This window comes from Anser anser, assembly GCF_964211835.1.
Source record: "Anser anser genome assembly, chromosome: 6".
Classification (NCBI taxonomy): Eukaryota; Metazoa; Chordata; class Aves; order Anseriformes; family Anatidae; genus Anser; species Anser anser.
In genome coordinates this window covers 8,066,050-8,086,371 of record NC_139726.1, presented here as the reverse complement: position 1 = coordinate 8,086,371, position 20,322 = coordinate 8,066,050, and the positions used below count along the sequence as shown (strand labels likewise).

The 20,322-nt window shown below is 42.4% G+C and overlaps 2 protein-coding genes across 4 annotated transcripts in view; one reads left to right on the top strand and one right to left on the bottom strand.

Annotated features, from left to right (window-relative positions):
• The window catches only part of GPR39 (G protein-coupled receptor 39), an 87,773-nt gene extending 85,225 nt beyond the window's left edge, over nucleotides 1-2,548 (top strand). For all 3 annotated transcript variants that reach the window (XM_083840605.1, XM_083840603.1, XM_083840604.1), the window contains one exon: nucleotides 1,824-2,548. In XM_083840605.1, the coding sequence (XP_083696731.1) occupies nucleotides 1,824-2,338 (515 nt within the window). In that variant the 3' untranslated portion in view covers nucleotides 2,339-2,548. The remainder of the gene's footprint in view (nucleotides 1-1,823) is intronic.
• Nucleotides 1,016-20,286, bottom strand: LYPD1 (LY6/PLAUR domain containing 1). The gene is made up of 3 exons (XM_083840607.1): nucleotides 19,671-20,286; nucleotides 18,868-19,005; nucleotides 1,016-2,921 (listed from the first exon to the last, which is right to left on the bottom strand). Exons 1-3 carry the CDS (start codon nucleotides 19,720-19,722, stop codon nucleotides 2,686-2,688), a joined length of 426 nt encoding a protein of 141 aa, XP_083696733.1. The 5' UTR covers nucleotides 19,723-20,286; the 3' UTR covers nucleotides 1,016-2,685.
• Nucleotides 20,287-20,322: the final 36 nt, after the last annotated feature.

Below are 20,322 nucleotides of genomic sequence, written 5' to 3'. Positions count from 1 at the left end.
AATTAGCGTGACATTAAGTGACTCCTTTTGCTGTGACATTAAGCGATTAGGGAAGCACGTGAGCAAAAAGACGACTTTTATTTGGTATCTGTCATTCAGTGAGATCATAATTATGGCTTTCATTAAGAAAATCAACTTCTTTAAGAAAACGTGACGTTTCATGCCTTTTCTTTGATGGAGATGGTGGTGGAGGGAATGGGGAAATACCCTGTTTAAGTTCTGGCAGTTTCAAAGTAAAAAAACTATTTTTTTCCACCCTTCCCCTTACATTCATGTCTTCTCACTAGTAAAATACCATTTTTCTGGCTTGAAAACAGTGAGAATGTACTATTTCAGAATTGCATTCCTACAGTGATCTGTTTAATGCGGGCATCTGCCATTCTAGACAGGTAAGAATTAAAACCTTTCTGTGCTTCTGCTGGGAAAGGAGGCACGGCATTGCAGGAAATAAAAACCACAAGTGTCTCTGGAAAGGCAAACCACGCACCAGCAAGACACTCTCTACTACTTTGTGCACTTGCAGCAGGGAAGGCAGCCTGCAGCTTGCACTCCCTCTGAAGTATTCACATAAGGCATGCTTCCTGCAAAGAGAAAAACAAAGTGGGAACAGTAAACTTGTGGCTCTATTTCGTTTCAGAAGTAAAGCTTTGAGGGGGAGCACTGGGGAGGAATTATCTCCTGTACCACACAGTTCATGTAAGATGCCAGCACATCCAGTGCCTGTGCGTGCTGGAAGCGGTGGGTGCCAGTGAGGACTGGGGTGCCCTTCGTGGGGTGCCCGTCCTGGGTGCCCTTCCCCTGCTCCATCTCCTGGTGGGAGCAGAGCTCGCCCGTCACCGAAACGTTTCCCCAGGGCTGCACTTCTGAGGACGGCATCGCTGCTGCAGCTCCGCTGAATGCCAGTCCACAGAGGCATTTTCAGACATCCAGCATTTAAGCCACCCCCTTTTTAATGCCATTAGTGATGCAGCAACGTGTATTTATATCTACATATAAATACAGAATGGTCGGATACCACATTTTTAAACATAATTTATAATCTGAAACTGTTTACACTTTCATGATTAGGCTCGGGTTTTTCTCATTTACATTCATAATTTAATTCCACTGGAATTCGATTTTAAGAAAGCCCAACAAATCTTAATTACCATAAAAAGATCCATACATATTTTACTTAAAAATATCTTCTGTAAGAGGAAATTTACCAAAAATAACACCAAATATATTATTATGCATACAGTTTCTTCTTTTTTTGTAAAGTACAAACAAGAATCTGATCTCTTTTGGGTATTGCCTGATCTTATATGGCTATAGGTTCTATTTATTTTGTTCATTTGTTTTTCAAAATAAAGGGAAAAACATAAGAATTGTAAGAACACAGACCAAAACAAAGATCCATTCTTTCCAAAGATATAGGCATCGATGAAAGAACACCTCGAAAACTAATAAATGGCAATAGGTACAAAGAAACACTATCCAAGCACTGTGCGATCTTTTGTCTGTAGCATATGCTGCAATGACCTCGTAACAGTTATTAAAACAAACAAACAAACAAAAAATGCTACTGGCAGAAAAAGCTGTTAAGCAAAACACTGAAAAACTGGTACTATTTCCTAGCCAGTAAGTGCAGAACTGATACTAGGTCCTTTCTGTTTTTTGTTTTCCCACATACGCACACTTCTCCAGCTGAGACAACGCTCTCAGATGCATGGTCTGATTTTTGGGTGGTCCTTTGGGGACCCAGGCGTTGGACTTGCTGATCCTCGTGGATCCCTTCCAGCTCGGGATATTCTGTGACTCTATGCTTCTCTTTTTGTTCACAGGGCTGATTGTTGCAACTCTGGCAATATGCTGGATGCCAAACCAGGTTAGAAGGATCATGGCTGCTGCGAAACCAAAGCAGGACTGGACTGTCCCCTACTTCAGAGCATACATCACTCTTCTTCCCATCGCGGACATCTTCTTCTACCTCAGCTCCGTGGTGAACCCCCTGCTGTACAACATCTCCTCTCAGCAGTTCCGCAGCGTGTTTCTGCAGGTCCTCCGCTGCCACCTGACCATACAGCACGCCAACAAAGAGAAGTTCCTCAGAGCCAACCTGAGCTCCAGAGCAAGGAGCAGACGGTCCCTGCGCCCGCTGTTCTTTTCTTCTGTGCGTAATTCTTCTACAAAGAGCAGCAAGAAAGTTTTTCTAAGTACTTTTCAGAATGAGACCAACTGCAGTCCACAGAAACCAGGTCTTGAATCGCTGGAGCCCAGCTCGGAAGTAGTGCCACTGGAGATGAGCTCAGAGCCCACTCCAGACACACAAACCAGCCTTTGTGAAAATGAAGTATGACTTTATAAGGCAAAGTTAATGATCAGCAATGAACTTAAAAACATGTGAGTTAAAGTGGCTGAGGAACTGACTACATCTTAAATGCAATAACACAGATGGATTTGTTTCCAGTTATGCAAAAAGAGCAGGAGTTTTGGATCCTGCTGTTTAGATTTTTAACTGCACACTGGAAATTCAATCTGCTAACTGAATTCATTAGCTGCCAAAAATGTCAGCCTCTTTCTCCCCACAGCCACTGAACTTTCCTCACTGTTGATAGGGATTTGGAAACAAATAGAAAATAATTGCTGTGTCTTTGAAAAAAGGAGACAGGACAAACTGTGCAGAGCAAAAAACTTGCTCGAAGTTTAACAATACAAAAACAAGAGAGACAATTTAAGGAGCAGAGCAGTGGTTATCACGTGTGCCCTCGGCACCACACCAGAATTCCCTCTCTTCTTCGGCCGGGGTCCATTGCAGAGCGGAGTGTTGCAGCAGCTGATACAAACAGAGTTCACTTTCCCAGGAGAGCAAAAAGACTGATATCCGGCAGAGGCTATCAGACAGGCTGCTGAAGATGCGCAGGATTTGCGATACATGATTCCTGTGACACAGAACAAAGGTTACTCAGCTTGGCATGAACCTAGTTTTCCTTTATAACATGATTCACGCTTGAAAACTGTTGTAAAACCAGTTAAACCTCCAAAGCAATGCTGGTGATTAAGCCACAAACCTGAGCTGGGACTACCAGCTCTGCACTGCAGGAGAATCACGGCCACCCTTTCTGGGATTTTTTGTTTTATTTAATTCTGGTTGGCACCAACAATACCACAAACTTGATTCACCTAATGTACAGCAAAACATATTTTATAACCAGAATTCTCCATGTTTTGTAACGCATTGTTTGAATAGCTACAACTGGAACGCAGTTTGAAAATTATTTTGATGCTGAACGTGTCTGAATTAAGGTGTCTACATAGCTACTGTTTTATATGCTGTTAATATGCCTCTTAATGCTTTTTTTTTTTCCCTTTCTTGTTGCTTTGTCACACAGACACAAGTAACCAAGAGTAAAAGGAGAATGACTATCAGCAGAACTTTTTTCTTCCCTTCCCCCACCTTTTTATTTTAAAGAAAAACTAGAAGTACTTTTCCAAGTAATTGCAGTTCTTGGTCTCTTTGAAGTTTAACACTTCAACAATAATTTCCATTTGGAAAGAAATGGGTTTTCTGAAAGTCTTTTATTTATAAATATGAGTAAATTTAATCTATTTTAATTAGTTAATTTAATTAAATTTATAATTTCTTAAATTCTTCATATCTGAAAAAACCATGTACATTCTGATGCACATAGCTGTTATTTTAAAATGTTCCATAAAGGCTATAAAATAAATAGTTGTATTCCCCCTCCCATCCACTCCCAAACACAGCAGGAACCAGTTGTGGCACTTCTCCCTCTCATTGCTCTAAAATTTTCCCACAAGTGATACAGTAGAAATTGTGCTGGAGAAAGGTGTGCACCATCTACATACTGGAGGTTTGCTTGCATTGTCTTGCAGTTGCAGAAAGAGGTGAACATTTCTAAGGCTAATAAAATCATGATTCCTTTAGAATATTGGATTCTCAAAAGAATTTTTCTTTTCCCCCGCTGAAGGATGTGGGACCAGGATTCCCTCAAACACGTGCCTCCAAACCCCAAAGCACTGTTCCATAAAGCTTTCCAAATACACATTGATTAAGATTTTTTTTTTTTTAAAGAAATGGGGCAGGAAAATAACCTGTAGGTTTTGAACTTACAGCACCTGCAGGTACTTGTTAAATCCCCAGGAGCTTCAGAAACAAGCATTGCAGTACCTACACAGTTCAGTGATATTTCTGCAGTAGCAACTGGCACAACACTACTAAGTGCTGTGTACAGCAGCAAAGTACTGTTTATTTGGGCTATGTTCAGAAAGAAGGATTTCTTGCCTTTCAGAGGCTCTTAATTAAAGCTGTTCTTTTGTACTGTCACTACCTTGCTGCCATTCAAACAACGTGGGGACTTCTCTGGTTTGTGTTGTCCCTCCCGCTCCAAATCTAAACTCTGAGATGTGTTTTAAGGCTGTCAGGTTAAACTTATGAAGAGAAGCCCTCAAGACAGTGTTAAATCTTCCTCTGTCTCCAGTGAGCTTCAATCAATCAACACAGCAGGTAGAGTCTTTTCTCAAGAAGGAAGAGGAGCTACAGACGGCTCTAACCGTAACAGCAAAGGCACACTGATCAAGAGGCACAATATTAATATAGTTCACAAAAAGGAGAGCTCTGTCCCTGCTGACAAACCATTGCCAAGGGGCCTCAACTATGCTGCCACTGATAGGCTTGTGATACTGAAATTTCAGTAGACGTCTCCCACAAAGATCTGGTATTTTGTCCAAAGTCTTCCTACAGCTGAGGCAGACGTGAGCCTTCCCATACCTGCAGTTAACTTTTTTCCTTCCCTTTCTCTCCTGAAAAAAGAAGTCTTGCAGTCAGTGGAACTAAGCACAGTGATTGTTTCCCCCCCCTCTAATCCAGCACCTCTTCATCATCTATTCCTTCCCTACAGCTACAGCCACCTACCTAACTCGGCCATTCCTCAGTCTTCCATACACACAGCAGCAAATCTCAGTTTTCTCCTCAAAGCCCATGCCTGCCGAAAGCTTTTGACATTGGCAGATTTGCTACTCCCATTGTTTTATAGATCACTGTCAGTCTGCCATTTCTTTTTCACGGGATTCCCGCAAGGCCCTGTTCGCAACAGTAAATGATTGAGGAAAGTCCCTGAAAATATCATATACCTTGCAATATTCCTGTAGACTAGGAGACGAGAGCTGTACAGTGCTATGAACAATTAGGTAATGTGCTCTGATGCGTGTTTTTCACCTGACAACTCTAGGAGCCCTCTCCTGCAGAAATCGAAGTCCTGCAGCATAACTCCAGGCATTTACAACAGCTCTGTTCTCCAGGATAAATTCCACAGAATAATCCTGAGCTCTTTTTGAAGTCAAACCCCAATATTCCCGCACAGACCAGAAGTTTACAACTTCAGCATTGGAGTTTCACACACAGATGGACCATGTTCATGCATAAACAGAGAGAATAATCTCGCAAGTAATAAAAATCCCATTGCAGTGCTTCTTCTGTGTCTTTTCTGTAAGTATTTTTTTCTAGTTGGAAATTCCACTCCCAAATGATTGTTTACTCCCATTTCCAGCTATAATCTGAATTGTAACAAGATTCTTGACATAATTAAAAAAAAGTCATCACTTCCATCAGTTTTTCAATAGCTACTTAGCTAAGACATGTCCTCCATGTCCAACCTTTTTTTTTCTTTAAGTACTTATGGATCCTTTTCAGCTCACAAATTAGATGTTATTATACACTAATTAAGCTCCCAAGAATTTATGAAGCATCAGGCGTGAACTAAACTTGATCAGGATAAAATGGCTGTCCCTTTCCTGTAGTTCTGTAGTATCGTTATGGCAAGATATAATGAAAACAGGTATAGAAGAGTAATGGAAAAAGAAAGAACATTGCTACTACAAGAGTGGCATTTTTAGAACATTTCAGCCACGAATTCACTTTTTTTTTTTTTTAACCTTGAGTGTCAAAAAGGAATGACACTTTTAACTGTATAATTTAAAGGCGGGAAAATACTCTTAAACCTTCTTCACACCGTATTGTGATTCCAGTGAAATAAACTGTGGTAGAAAATAAATTAGCACAACTGCCTTCCATGATTCAATGCCAGAAACACTACTCCCCTCGCTCCAGCAACAGCTTAATATACCACCGCTACTGCAGTTCACCACTGGCTTAGACATCCTGAAGGCCCAGGAGCAGGCTGTCCCCACATGCCGAAAGATAAGTCAGTGCAGAAGAGACCAGCCTGGCTGACCAGAGAGCTGTGGCTAGAGCTCAGGAAGAGAAAGAGGGTTTATGGCCTTTGGAAGAAGGGGCGGGCCACTCAGGAGGACTACAAAAACATCGTGAGGCTGTACAGGGAGAAAATTAGAAGGGCCAAAGCCCAGCTGGAGCTCAATCTGGCTATTTACTGTCAAAGACAATAAAAAATGTTTTATAAACACATAAAGAAAAAAAGGAGGACTAAAGAGAATCTCCATCCTTTGTTGGATGTGCGGGAGGCAGTGACAAGGGATGAGGAAAAGGCTGAGGTACTTAATGCCTTTTTTTCCTCAGTCTTTAGCAGTTAGACCAGTTGTTGCCCCCTGAGCTGGTAGATGGGGACAGGGAGCAGAATGCACACCTCATAATCCACAAGGAAATGTTTAGCGACCTGCTATCCACTTAAATGTGCGCAAGTCTATAGGGTCAGGTGGGATCCACCTGAGGGTACTGAGGGAGCTGAGGGAAGTGCTTCCCAGGCCGATTCCCATCATTTATCAGCAGCCCTGGCTATCAGGGGAGGGCCCAGTCAACTGGTGGCTAGCAAATGTGACGCCCATCTACGAGAAGGGCTGGAAGGAGGATCCAGGAAACTACAGACCTGTCAGTCTGACCTCAGAGCTGGGGAAGCCTCCGCAGCAGATATCTTGAGTACCATCACACAGAACTTACAGGGCAACCAGGCGATCAGGCCCAGTCAGCACGGGTTTATGAAAGGCAGGTCCTGCTTGACAAACCTGATCTCCTTCTACGACAAGGTGATGCACTCAGTGGATCAGGGAAAGGCTGTGGACGTGATCTATCCAGACTTCAGTAAGGCTTCTGACACCATTTCCCACAGCATTCTCCTGAAGAAACAGGCTGCTCATGGCTTGGATGGGTGTATGCTTCGTTGGGTTAAAAACCAGCTGGGAGGCCGGGCCCAAAGAGTGGTGGTGAATGGAGCTAAATCCAGCTGGAGGCCGGTCACTAGTGGTGTCTCGCAGGGCTCAGTACTGAGGCCAGTTCTCTTCCGTATCTTCATCGATGATCTGGATGAGGGGATCGAGCGCATCCTCACTAAATTTGCTGGTGACACCAAGTAGGCCAGGAGTCTTGATCTGCTCAAGGGTAGAGGGGCACTGCAGGAGGATCTGGATAGACTGGACTGATGGGCCGAGGCCAACTGTATGAAGTTCAACAAGGCCAAGTGCTGGGTCCTGCTCCTGGGGCACAACAACCTGTGAAGCACCTCCTGTGAAGACCGGCTGAGGGCGTTGGGGTTGTTCAGCCTGGAGAAGAGAAGGCTTTGGGGAGACCTTGTAGTAGCCTTTCAGTACCTAAAGGGGGCCTACAGGAAAGCTGGGGAGGGACTCTTTGTCAGGGGGTGTAGGGATAGGACAAGGGGTAATGGCTTTAAACTGAAAGAGGGTTGATGTAGATCAGACATTAGGAAGACGTTCTTTACTCAGAGGGTGGTGAGGCCCTGGCACAGGCTGCCCAGAGAAGCTGTGGCTGTCCCGTCCCTGGCAGTGTTCAAGGCCAGGCTGGATGGGGCTTTGGGCAGCCTGGGCTGGTGGGAGGTGTCCCTGTTTATGGCAGGGGGGCCGGAATTATATATTTGAGGTCCTTTCCAACCCAAACTATTCTGTGATTCTGTGGAACGCTACTCTCCTTGCTCCAGCTAATATACCACAGATACTGCTATTCACCCACTGAGCTCAGGCAGGACAGCAGCATCCTTTCCGCATTATCTGTAGAAGACGAATTGCTTTTTTATCTCAAGGATGTCCTTCCTCACACTCAACTCTTGCAGTGGTTTATTTTAGTGTTGAGCCAGTTCTGAGATCTTCCAGCACCATCTGCCACCAGCAGTCTGAACAGCAGACTGCTTCAGAGTGGTTATCTGCCTCATAAGGCTCATACCACAGACAACTGCTAATTACTGGATATTCTTGCTTGAGCAATCAGCCTGATACTGTCATTAACGCATCACATAGAAAGATAATTGCCAAACTTTTGGGGAGCTTTTCTACCTCAGAATGTTCTGAGTTGCTGGCTAGGTAAGGAGACTTCACATTTTGTACTCTGCTTTTATTGGGACAGGGTCGTTCCCAGCTACCTACCCTCAACAGTTTGCACTAGTGCTCAATTACTGTATGTACTGTGCGATCTCTTGATAGCTGAGTACTGAGTAATTCAGCCTTTTTTCACTGATTCAGCAGGGCACTGTGGGCTATGCATATGCATAGGTACTATAAAGATGCTTTACTATAAAGTATCTATTGCTGACAGATTGATTTTCCTTCATTTTAGCCTCAAGGTCTATGTGGTTGGCTGAAGATGCACTTTACTAGTACTTTTAAGAAGAGAGGGGAGTAGACAAGGCTGGAGTGCCTGTGTGACAATGCAGTAATATTCCACCCCCTCTTCTTCCACATGCACCTACTACACATTAAAACAAACAAAAGACACCAACAAATAAACAAATCCAACACTCTGAGGTAAAATCAAACGCTGACAATTTACTCCTGGACTGAGCAACCTGCCAACCTCATGCCTCTCTCTGCCCCATGTGATCATACATTTAGAGAATGTGAAGGCCCAGAACTATTTCTGCAGGATTTCTGCCCTATTCCATGCAACTAAGTGATGAAGGTAGAGGTCCTGAAGGCTGTTCTATAGCTCCTGCTTGCAATACTAATTTTCTCATGAAGCTCCACACTACACACACACCCACACACCCCCCGAACTGCGATGCAATGCTCAAACACCCTGCTTAGCTGCTGGCTAGCTCCACACATCCACACCCTGATACTCTGTTTCGGTTGCATGCAGATGCATTCAGTCGTGATAGCAACAAACAATTGATGCTACAATTTATTCAAATTTAAAACATGACGGTTCTCCCACCTACCCTGTCTGCAAAGCTCAGTGCATGTTATCTACATGTTGAGTAGCAACTAAACATGTTTCTGGGACAACAAAAAGGTGACATTGTACCTACCTACTTCTTACGCTGTATATAAAGGACATCAGAATATCCAAACATTTTTTCTTACTGCTTGAAAAAGGCCTTATTAGGCACCTCAAATTCTTCTGTTATAGAAGGTACAGAGAAAGAAGAGCAGGTCTGACTCTCCAACCTTAGAGCCAACCATAATCCTAAAAATAGGTAACGTTGCTTTGCACGTGTACACTCAAGACCATCCTTCAGTAAAACAGTCTTTGAAGCCAAACTAGGCAACTAAGATACCACCCCCAAGATACATGACCTCATTTCCAAAAAAGACAGCCACCTTCCCGCTTGATGACCCAACTACTCTTAACCTGTTTCCTGCAAAGATACACCTCAGCAAGAAACGGCAGCACTCTGCACTACCCCAGAACTGGCTATGGCCTCATGGCCACAGAACTGGTAGCTGCAAGTTTAACTCACGCCAAACAATGAATGTTATTTAGACAATGCCAACTCTTCCAAGCCAAACATTCTATCTAATGGGCTATGACTGACAAACCCCCATTAGAAACAAACAAAACCCCGCACTTGCTCCAGTGTTTTGTACATATCCAACTTTGTAGGCATAAAGTCGTATTTGTCTTCTGCAATTCCTTCCACAAATACTGCTTTAGTGAAATCTCTGTGTATTCCAAGGATGCCAGTATCAAATCTTCTGCAGTGCTGGAAGAAACTCAGCTCAGCGAGGGTTCAGAAACAAGTCATCCTTGAGCAGTCACAAAATCCCCTTGTCCAGCTTGGAGTAGGAGGTGTGGATATACACACAGGCACAGCTTCAAGCACGTAGAGGAGTTCTATATTTTAGGATAAGTAACTTAAAAAGTTAGCAGGTGGGCAAACATTAATTTTGAGGTGTACCATTAACAGACTTTGGCAAAATTTATCCCCCCGAGTCTTTTATCTTTGTCTGTCTCCTCCAAACAAGAGGCAGAAAACTGGCCAACAGTGGGCACTTCATATTACAGCACACACAACCCCTGTGAAACCTGTAATAGTTGTCTAGTATTAGCACGTTTTTATGATTTGTATGCCATTTGTTTTGAGTGTTATTTTTATGTCCATTAAGACAAGACCGAGGACCATGCATATGAACTGATACTCCCCCTCTCTTACAGTATTCCAAATAGCTCCAATTATCTTATTTCACAACGGTCAATGGTCAGGTCCTGGTAAGTCTCCAAGTTTTCATTTTTGTTGTGCTTATGCTTGTTGCCTTGTCTGCTTAGCCACACTTTGACTTTGGTTTCAATTATATATCAACCTTTATTTCTTGTCCTAAACTGTCAACCCTCCAGTTGAGTGAAATTCAGCACCGAGTAGGAGTTATAAAAGTTCTGCGATGTATGCTGAAATCTAAAATGAGAACTTACTCTACAGCAACACGTAAACATCTAATATCCTTTTCTGAGGTACATAAAATATACAATGTGACTATTTCTGGATTTTACTGTACCAGTAAAGTTCAAAATTGCGTTCAAAATACATACAAATACATTTCTAAGTTCCAGTTTTCATATTAGGTTTTATGACAATCTTTTTATGACATCAGTGGTTTTGCCATTATAATGGTCTGCTCCTTAGCTAGAACCTGTTTGCATACTTCATACAGTGACGGATGCAACAGTTCCCATTGTGATTTTCTCTCTGTCTTCTAGAGAAAGAGATTATAAATGCTTCATCTAATAAGATCCTAAATATCTTAGAAAACAACTGAATGTTGGAAAGGTAACAGTCTTCCAACATTGTTCTTCCACAGACAGTCATGATTTCAGTTGGATCATGTTTATATTGGTTTAAAACAGGATTTATGTTGGGGAAGCTTAATTTATTTCCTTTATGATTGTAAATGCAGTTAGGAAGACAAAGTTTAAAGTATAACCACTGTAAAGTATAACCATATCCAACCACATCCTCTGTGTTTCATTTTGCACTAACTCTTTCTATCCCATCTTCTCAACTTTCTGGAGCTCATGAGTGGTTCAAATAATTTGCACCTTGCTAGAAATTCTCATGAAATTTACTAAATGCCTTATAAACAACTAATTAAATACTATAAGCAATGATAATCAGTGTTCTTTAGTTGAAGAAACTCAGGCACTGAAATTAGGTGACCTGAAATCTTTCACAAAGCTGGGACACATACTTCCCAATTTTTAATCCTGTGTTTTAGGACCACAGCTGTTTCATCCCTATCTCCTCCCTTTGATGTGTTCAGTAGGCAAGATAAAAGCATATCCATGCGATTAGACTCTTATGGAGTATATAATTCTGAAAGAAAAAAAGCAAACCGAAACCCACCTGGTTAGCATATTTTCATCATAATTTTCAATGAAAACTCACAAATCCTCCTATAGGATCACAAACCCTCCTATATTTGGTGTATTTTAAAAATTGCACTTTTTTTTGTGGAAAATAATAGGCTTTTGAAAATGAAAGAATGGCCTCCTCATTCTCCTTCTGACCTGAACTTCCACATCATCCTGCAGAAATTAAAATATTTTAGAAGAAAACTGGATAATCATTGACCAACAGATGACAACGGTCTGGATTACCGTGCTATCTCTTCATAAATCATGCCTTCTACTTCTGGTACTGGAAATCTGAATCAAAACCGCACTGTTAATAACGTAAATAACAGCACAAAGTAGCCTTTGTTACTGCTTGCAGCATCACAAAGCAGAAGCAAAGCATTCAACTACTTAAAAATGCATAGACGGGGAAAGTTAAGTACAGCTGCTAATGCTGGTATTACCAAGTATTTTTTAAAGCCACTGGAGGCTACGAACCAAAAGGCAAAGCTCAACTTTCACCTGCATGTCTAATTCTTTTGTTTTCTACCGTCCCTATTAATTTCTCTGCTCACTAATGGGGACTTAGAGCCAAGCATTAACACATACAGTCTTTCAAGCAAAGCTGGTTCACAGTTCTCCATCATCTGTATGTTCCTGTTACAAGAACAACAACAACAAAAGGAAACGCCTTGGATATCAAGACCAAAATATACTTTATCTTCTAGCAAGAGCTGAACTTGGACTTCACTTTCAGGATTGTGTGTTGGCATTTTTCTTGACACAACCCTTATCTGCTGAAATGAAGTGGGAAGCCACAGTTCTTTATGCCTTTACAAACGTTAAAATGATATACTTTTGTAGTAAGTCCCATATCCCATAAATAGTTTTAGATGCAAAAAGTCTTGATGCATCTTACTCATTGATGATCTTGCCAATTTCACTGGAATGTCTCACATGTTTATACTGGTGTGCCACTATCTTTAAAATCCATTCAGCTTTTATAGCTTTAGTTATTTTATACTTACAGTTTTATAACCTGTTCAACTTCAGAACAGGATTGGCCTGTTTATTTGTTTATGTATTTTTCCCCACATTCAAAGCATCATTGCTAATTTGGCAAAGTAAGCTCCATCAAGCCTTCCAATAAATGTCCAGACTAAAAATGAAAAATGGAGATGAAAAGAGTTTGGATCTAATAAAAATATATTTGCCTACATTTTGATAAAGTCACTGGAAGCTAAGAGAAGTGATAGGGTCAGACCACAGTGAAGGTTTTGGAAATGCAGATCACTTGTGTGTGAAGTGCAGTAGTCTTCAAGGAGGTTTAAAAGATACCAGGCTGTGTGCACTGTATCCTCCCAAAATTCAATTGTATACCTTTCATACGAGTCTGAGAAACAGAAAAACATAAAAAGCTATTGTCCATGTCCGGTGAAAAATGGAATTCACTGGACCAGCTACCACAACTTCCTTAAAATAATACAGCCCTTCATCACTTTTGCACTTGGATATTTGTCATGACTTTTGAGTCATAAACTACCTGAACTGTTAACTCCACCATTACTCTTGTGTATTTAAAGACAGTCAAAACAGCAATCTATTAAGTGCTGTCCATAATTTCTCCTTAGCTGATGCACTTAGTTCAGTTCGTCATGCGTGTTTGGAAGTTTTCCAAGCAACTCAAAGATTGGAAACAATTTCCTAAGAAAAGCTTTGGCATCTGGAAAGTGTTTCTGAATGGAAATATATCCACAGCTCTAAGTTTTCAGCATGCAGTACAAATTAACAACATATACTGTATGCTTTTTATTCACGCCAGCATCAAAACCAAATGGCATGCTTTCAATATTACTGTGTCTTCATTTCATCGGGTACCCAACAGTATGAGGTGTGATGCAACAACTGCCACATGCTAAATTTTTTTTTAATTGTCAATAAAGATTGTATTACACTTTAATTTTAAAAATATATCAAAAGTTGAATTGTTTTGATAAGTCTTGGCCAAAAGGAAAAGCATGGAAGGAAAAAAAGATCCACTGCCAGCTCAGTGGATGTTCCTTACTGTTTCTAAATGGATACTGGAGATACAGCTATTACCTGAAAAACTTTAATGTCTTCAGAATTGCTGTAGGCATTAAACTGTGTTTGCTATTTTAATCATTTAGTCAATACATGTGCACCAGAGTATAATTTCCTCTTGATACAAATGTGCAGTTAGTATTAGTACTAATGGATGCTACGCATGAAAACAGAGAAGCGTATGCGCTTCTGTAACCCTGAACAGCCACACACAAAGCAACTTAAGCATGGCAGCAACATGGTAAGATTAAAAAAATAAATAAATCACAGGTAGAAAACTTAACATAGTCCAAATCAAGGCACAACTTAAGACACTGCTTTCCTCTGCTGGATAAATCAAATAACTTGGAAACAAATACTGAAGAAAGTAAAGAAAAAAAATTAAAAAAAAATTACAATTCAACGGTGAGATGATCATCTTGTTCCTGATGTTCCCATGCACTGCTCTTAAGCATACAATTACAGTAATTGCTTTAATTACATTGCAGGATGATTATATACAATGTAAATACATTAGAAAGGTCATTGTAAACCAAACAAATAAGAAGTTTCTTATTGCAGATTAATAGAAGCAATGAGCTTGTTTTCCAATTCACTTGCAAAGGAAAATTCATAAACAATCTTAGTTTTATAGATACAGACATTTTAAAATATCAGTCTTGTTAGTGCAGATCCTCCCTCCCCCCATAGTAAGAAAGATATTTTGTAAAAGTACGTTCACTGCTACATTACAGCACAAAGTATATTGTTCAGAACATTTACATAGGCAGGTTTACTTACAGTAAGGTCTGTGAAATTTGCATTTGCTGCCTGCTGGGTTGATGGTCTCATCCTTCAAGCTCAATTCCTTTCTGAGCTATTCATATTGCAAGTTTCATTTTGCCCTAAGTAGATTTTAGATCAGCTTTAATGCTCAGAGGCTGAGCTCTAGCCTTCAGTAAAAGGTAAACATTACGTTTTCTATGACATATGTATAAAAGCACATATATATTATAGACTCATATAAATATCATCAAGATGTTTCATCTGATCCCAGTACACCATGGGATTTCTTTGTCCCTACTTATATTCTAAAATGCAGCAGCATGGAAATTTCTGAGTTGAAAGCCCATGGAGGGAAAGGACAGAGGCATGCAGGATGAGGGAATCTGCCATGGGTATTCCCACAAAGTATCTGCACATGGAATTATTATAAGCAAGAACTCTGATCCTTTGTCAAACATTTCATTTATGCTGTTTTCAAACACCTGCATATCCTGCTAAATGCACTGGAAACTTATCCCTTATGTTAACTTCTATGGGACAAAAATTATTTGGTGTAGTCTTTAGTGCCACATCCCATGTTCACCATTCTTCCCTCTAAAAGTAAAAAGCACCAATAATTTAATCTCTAAAAAAAAATAAATTAACAAACTAATTTGTAAGATTCTGCTTCACAGGCAAAATACTGTCCTTCTGTCTCTCTCACTGCAATAGAACGTTAGCACAACTGCATAAAACTTATTTCAGCAAAAATTTAAATAAAACTTTGCTTGAAGTGAGAAAAATACTTTGTCATTTACTTGACAAAGTCTCCAGTTCTGTGCACTGATGGATCCCCAAGTGTGACTAAATATAAATTGCCATAGCAAAGTGCATCTTTGCAGGGGAGACAGAGTTATCCTAGTTCCACATTATCACTCAGGTACATACTTAATTACTGCTCGATTCTCAATTCATTTTAAGTTGTGCACTGAAGCAAGTTTCTTCCTAATAATACCAACAGCTGGGATACCATGCCCGTCTATCTGATTCAAAACATGAGTGACAAATACCTGCATTCTGAGCTGCTCCCATCAGAGGCCGTCACAATAATAGTTGCTTTTTGAAGCTCTGGCTTAGAAATGTGTCTAAGCTACTGTTACTTCTCTCTCACCTGAAGCTGAAATACACTTTGTGAGATTGGTTCTCCAGAAACTGGGAAAATGTTCTGAGACAACATAGTAGTATTTGAAGCACTAACCCTAATTTTATAGCAACTGAAGAGGAGTGGTTTGTTTAACTACAATCAGGCATAAGGAATAATTTACAACATAAACAGAAAAAAACTGCATAGTCAAAGTTCTCCACTGCGCTGCTTACAGGAAGTTTAATACAGAAATGAGGCTGAACCATCCAAGTGTTGCTGCGTAACTAACTAAGCACTAACAAGTACCCCAGGAAAAAGTCACTGGCTACAAGCTGGGGACTATATTGTTGGCACACCACAAAAGGTAAGTGGGTGACCCCCTTCACTGCCAAACTGATGCATATTGCGAAGGCTGGGTGACTGGATCAGTAGGTTACTGATTCAGACCATGAACTCTACCTCAATATATTGCATTCGACTTTTAAATATGGTTTAGAAGAACTTAACGTTTTGCTTACTGACACAGCTATATTTTACTAAGGACAAAAGTGGGTTAGTCTATAAAAATTAAATTATACTCCTTTGGCTGTATCTAGTCAAGAGGAAAAACTCTAATTATGAGATTGCATTGTCAAATAAATGCAAATTCACATCTTTCATATTCTGGGTTAGAAACTCGAACTCAAATCTATTATAAATTAAAATCAATATTTGAAACACTTCAGCTTTCAGTGATAAGCAACAACTAAAAAAACCCACAAAGTTATGAGATGTTCTGGTAGAAGTAGAATGAATTATTAAATAAAACTTGTGAGAATAAGGCATTTATATTGCACACATTTAAATATCAATTAGGAATAAAAACAATAAAGGATGATGAACTGAATCATATCAGTTTTACAACCCATTCTCTCTAGAATTGACTGAGAATAACAAACTATGCTCGCAATGTAGATTTCACTCAATTTGAAATACTTAGGTTAAAAATTGTAAATTTCAGCTAGTGAATAAATTTAAATCTCACAGCTTCAAATGAACAAGAACTGCATTTACAGAAGTAAATTAAATAGAATAGAACAGTAGTACCTGCTATGCACAGCATGCTAGTTATCTCCTAAAGGGAAAATCCAAGTACCAGCCCAGAGATGGTATAAAATTGCACAGAAAAGAAAAAAAACAAGTTGCAAATCAATTTCTTCATAGGAGTAAGGTCAAGTTATGCATCTCTGGGTGTCTAAAATCTATTAAAACCGTTCCAACTAGCATTTTCAGTGTGTCACAGCCACACTGGCCGGACTGCAGTTGTTTGCTACTCAGTGAGAAGGAGCATCACTGCCGACCCCCTGGTATATGTGGCACACAAGAGGCTGTCTCCCAGCATACCCGCAGGTGTGTGCACGCACATGTGCAGCACGCTTATCCGGAAGCCTTGCGCTTCAACATGTGAGCGATTGCCCTGACTGAAAACACTCCTCTAACATTCACCTGAAGACATTACAGACATGTTCCTGGAAGGCTGACACACTCTGAGATAGCACTGAATTGAAACATCAAGGACCCCAGGAAGATCTTTAAAAATATAAAAACACGCACACAAATGTTAAGAATTAACTGAGAACAAGTGACTATTGTTAAGGAGAGGTATTTTTACATTTGTCTACATACCATATTGACAGCACTTCAAACCTCCACAGCATCAGCTCAGACTGATTAAAATTATTATTGAATCTTTGGTGTGCAGATAGCAAAACCTTCAAATATTCATTTAGAGATGCTCAGACTTTCAAAGTACCTAGCAAGCCATAACTATCTCACATCATCACCATCTTTTACAAGTAAACTTGAAATAAAATACTCCAATAAAATACAGCTTGGAGGAGACTAATCTTCCTTTAAACACGCATCTTCTTCTCTGCACTGGAGAGCTTCTGAATACTGTACAGAAACAGGCACTGTGGATGATGTTACCCAGGATGAAACAAAGTGCCAGCAGCTCAGCTACTGCTGACAGTTAACAGCAACTGCTAGGATTTTCATATTGCTCTTAATGCAGTGATCTGCAGCTACCAGCCCAAGCAGCACTAGCTAATTGATAAGCATCTTGAAAATACTGATGAATGGTTTCCTAATGCAAAAGAACCAGTTACAATTCAAGACAGAGGCTGCACACGTTTGCTAGGAAGAGAGGGACTCCCTGTCCCTGAAGGACTCGCTGAGGAAGGACATACTTCAGCTGGATTTATATGAACAGCATAACAGTCCTTTACATCAGTAATCTCCGTGCTCTAAAGCATTACTCTCAGCTGCAAGCTGTTCTGCCACAGGGAGCAAGTTCCCCTTAAATCATGGTTAAGTCCAGTTCTGCCTTTTGCTCCATAAGCCTACCACTTGGTACAGGGGTCACATCTACATGGAGACATACCAGTGCTATTGCTATCTTACCCTTCTAATGCCTGAAAACACCTTAATCTCTGTTTGCAGTAAGAGCAGGAAGCTACATAAACTCCAGCAAACACATTTCCTCATCATCTTCCCAGCCCCGAAGTCCCTAATAAAGCTGTAGTCTTCTACTCATGCAGAAAGCCACAGAGCAACATGGTGTTCTGAGAGTCAAGGCAGCTCTCTAAAAATCTCAGATTTCTTCCATGAGGATGAATAAAAAAGCCATTTCTAGCACAGCTCAAAAGACAATAGGGTTGAAAAGCAGAATCACAGCTAGTTTGTGAACACATTTAACTCCAAATATGCTAACTCAGTATTAATTACAGTAAGGGAAAAACCTCCTTAGACTTAGAAAATGAGCACAGCAAATACATCCATTTATGCCCTCCCACTCTGCCCTGAACTCAAAAAAATAAATAAAAAAATTGCTCAGTATATACTTCTCTCCCTTTTGCTTGATGTTTTCTTTTATGGATGAAAGCAAAGATGACTAAACTTTCCTTCCCTTAAGATAAACCTTCAGAGTATATGAATTGCTAGAGTAAATAAAAGAAAGTAGGGAATTATTAATTTAATGCTCTTTCCTTACATCTCTTGGGGAAAAAAGCCATGTAATTAACTGTAATGAGATTAAACTAACTTGTTATTAATTTCCCAGTGCTGGGAAACTAAATCTGAGACCTATAAGACTGTGTATTACCAGCTTTATCAACATTTGGCTTATATCCTTCAGTTTTGACACCAGTTTTAAAGGGAAATGATTAACTCTATCGAGTTGCAAAGTCACTCTGAAGCGTAAGAAATTGAATCAGAAGTCTCTCCGTGGGAATACCCCATTTATTTGCAGCTGAAGACTGAAAGGGTGAAGCAAGAAGCAACAAATCCTGCCCAACGCTAATAAACAGCAGCATAATCATTACATTCTTACCAAAACTTTTCTCCATTACTTCTTTCTGACACATATCTTGAACGTTCACCGTACAATTCACAATAAACTCTGGAGAAGAGCAGTCATTGTTCAGCTGGAACTCCTCACACTGGTAGCACTGTATTTGCAAACCAAAACCTGGAACGGACAGAGTTTTGCTCAGAATAGTAATAACATTAAAGGAAACCCAATGTGTGGCACAAGTCCTGCTTATCCTTCCCTCTCTGCGTTTCACTGATCTTAACAGCTCCGCAGCTCGAAGCGGGACTTCGGCAAAACCAAAACGCACCCAACGCGTCGCCGGTTTCCCCGAGGCGATGCCCGGTGCGCTCAGCACCCCGTTAGGAGCCGGCTGCGTTCCGGGGGGCTCCGGGGAGGGCAGGCAGGTGCGTGCTCCGCTCCGCCGGGCGGCAGCCGCCAGCAGGCGGCGGGGACCCGGCACCGCTCCGCACGGCTCCGCACGGCTCCGCACGGCTCCGCACGGCTCCGCACCGCTCCGCACCGCCCGGCTCCGGCCCCGGCCGTGCCCTGAGCGCACGGTGGGCTCGGAACCGACCCCGCTCCAGGCTGAGCGACCCGGCCGGCCTCTGATCCGCGCCGCCGGGTTTCCTTCCCCACTAATCCAGTACAAACGGTTTAATTACTGTTTTGCCACGCGCAATTACAGCCGCAGAGCATCCTTCACCTCCCGCTTTCGGCATGCAAGCGAGGAGCTCCGCGCGGCTCCGTCGGGGTGCCTCGCCTGGCAGCCGGGGCGCCTCCGTGTGTGTGTGTGTGCGTGTGTAGGGGGGGCAGCCCCTTACCTGCACCCAGGCACAATCCCCAGAAAGTTGCGGCGAGGAGGAAGAGCCGCATCCTCCCGGAGCCGCGGCCGCCGGGCTGGCGTGCAGCGGTCGCGAAGGGGCATCAGCAGGAGGGAGGCGCCCCGGGCGCGCTGGTGCCGCTTCCCCGCCGCCTTGCGCCGCGGTCAGGAGCCCCGGGAGCGTCCCTGCCTGCCTGCTCCAGCCCCGCCGGAGTTGAGCGCCGAGGCTGGGAGCAGCCGTACGAGAGGCGAGGGCTGGGGGGCGGCTCCCCCCCTCCCTCAGCACCATGTGATGCCGCCGAGCGGGGCGGGGAGCGCCGACGGGGAAAGTTGAGAGAGGGAGGAGAAAGCCCCGCTGCCGCCGAGCCCCTCAGCCCCCCTCCTCTTCATCCTCCTCCACAGGTGGCGGAGCGGGGGCCCCGCCGAGTGCCGGGGCGTGAGGGGAGGCGCGGCCCCACGCGTGTCCCGGTCCCCGCGGCACACCGCCCCTCAGGCGGGCGCCTCCCGCCGCACCGTGACTGGGGGGATCGGAGCGTGACGGGCGAGAAAACGGCCGCTGGTGGCCGCGGGCTGCCGAGCGGTGCGGAGCCGGCCGCCGCTGCCCCCGCCCGGCCGCGTTGACGCCTCTCTGCCGGCGGGGCGGGGCGGCCGGG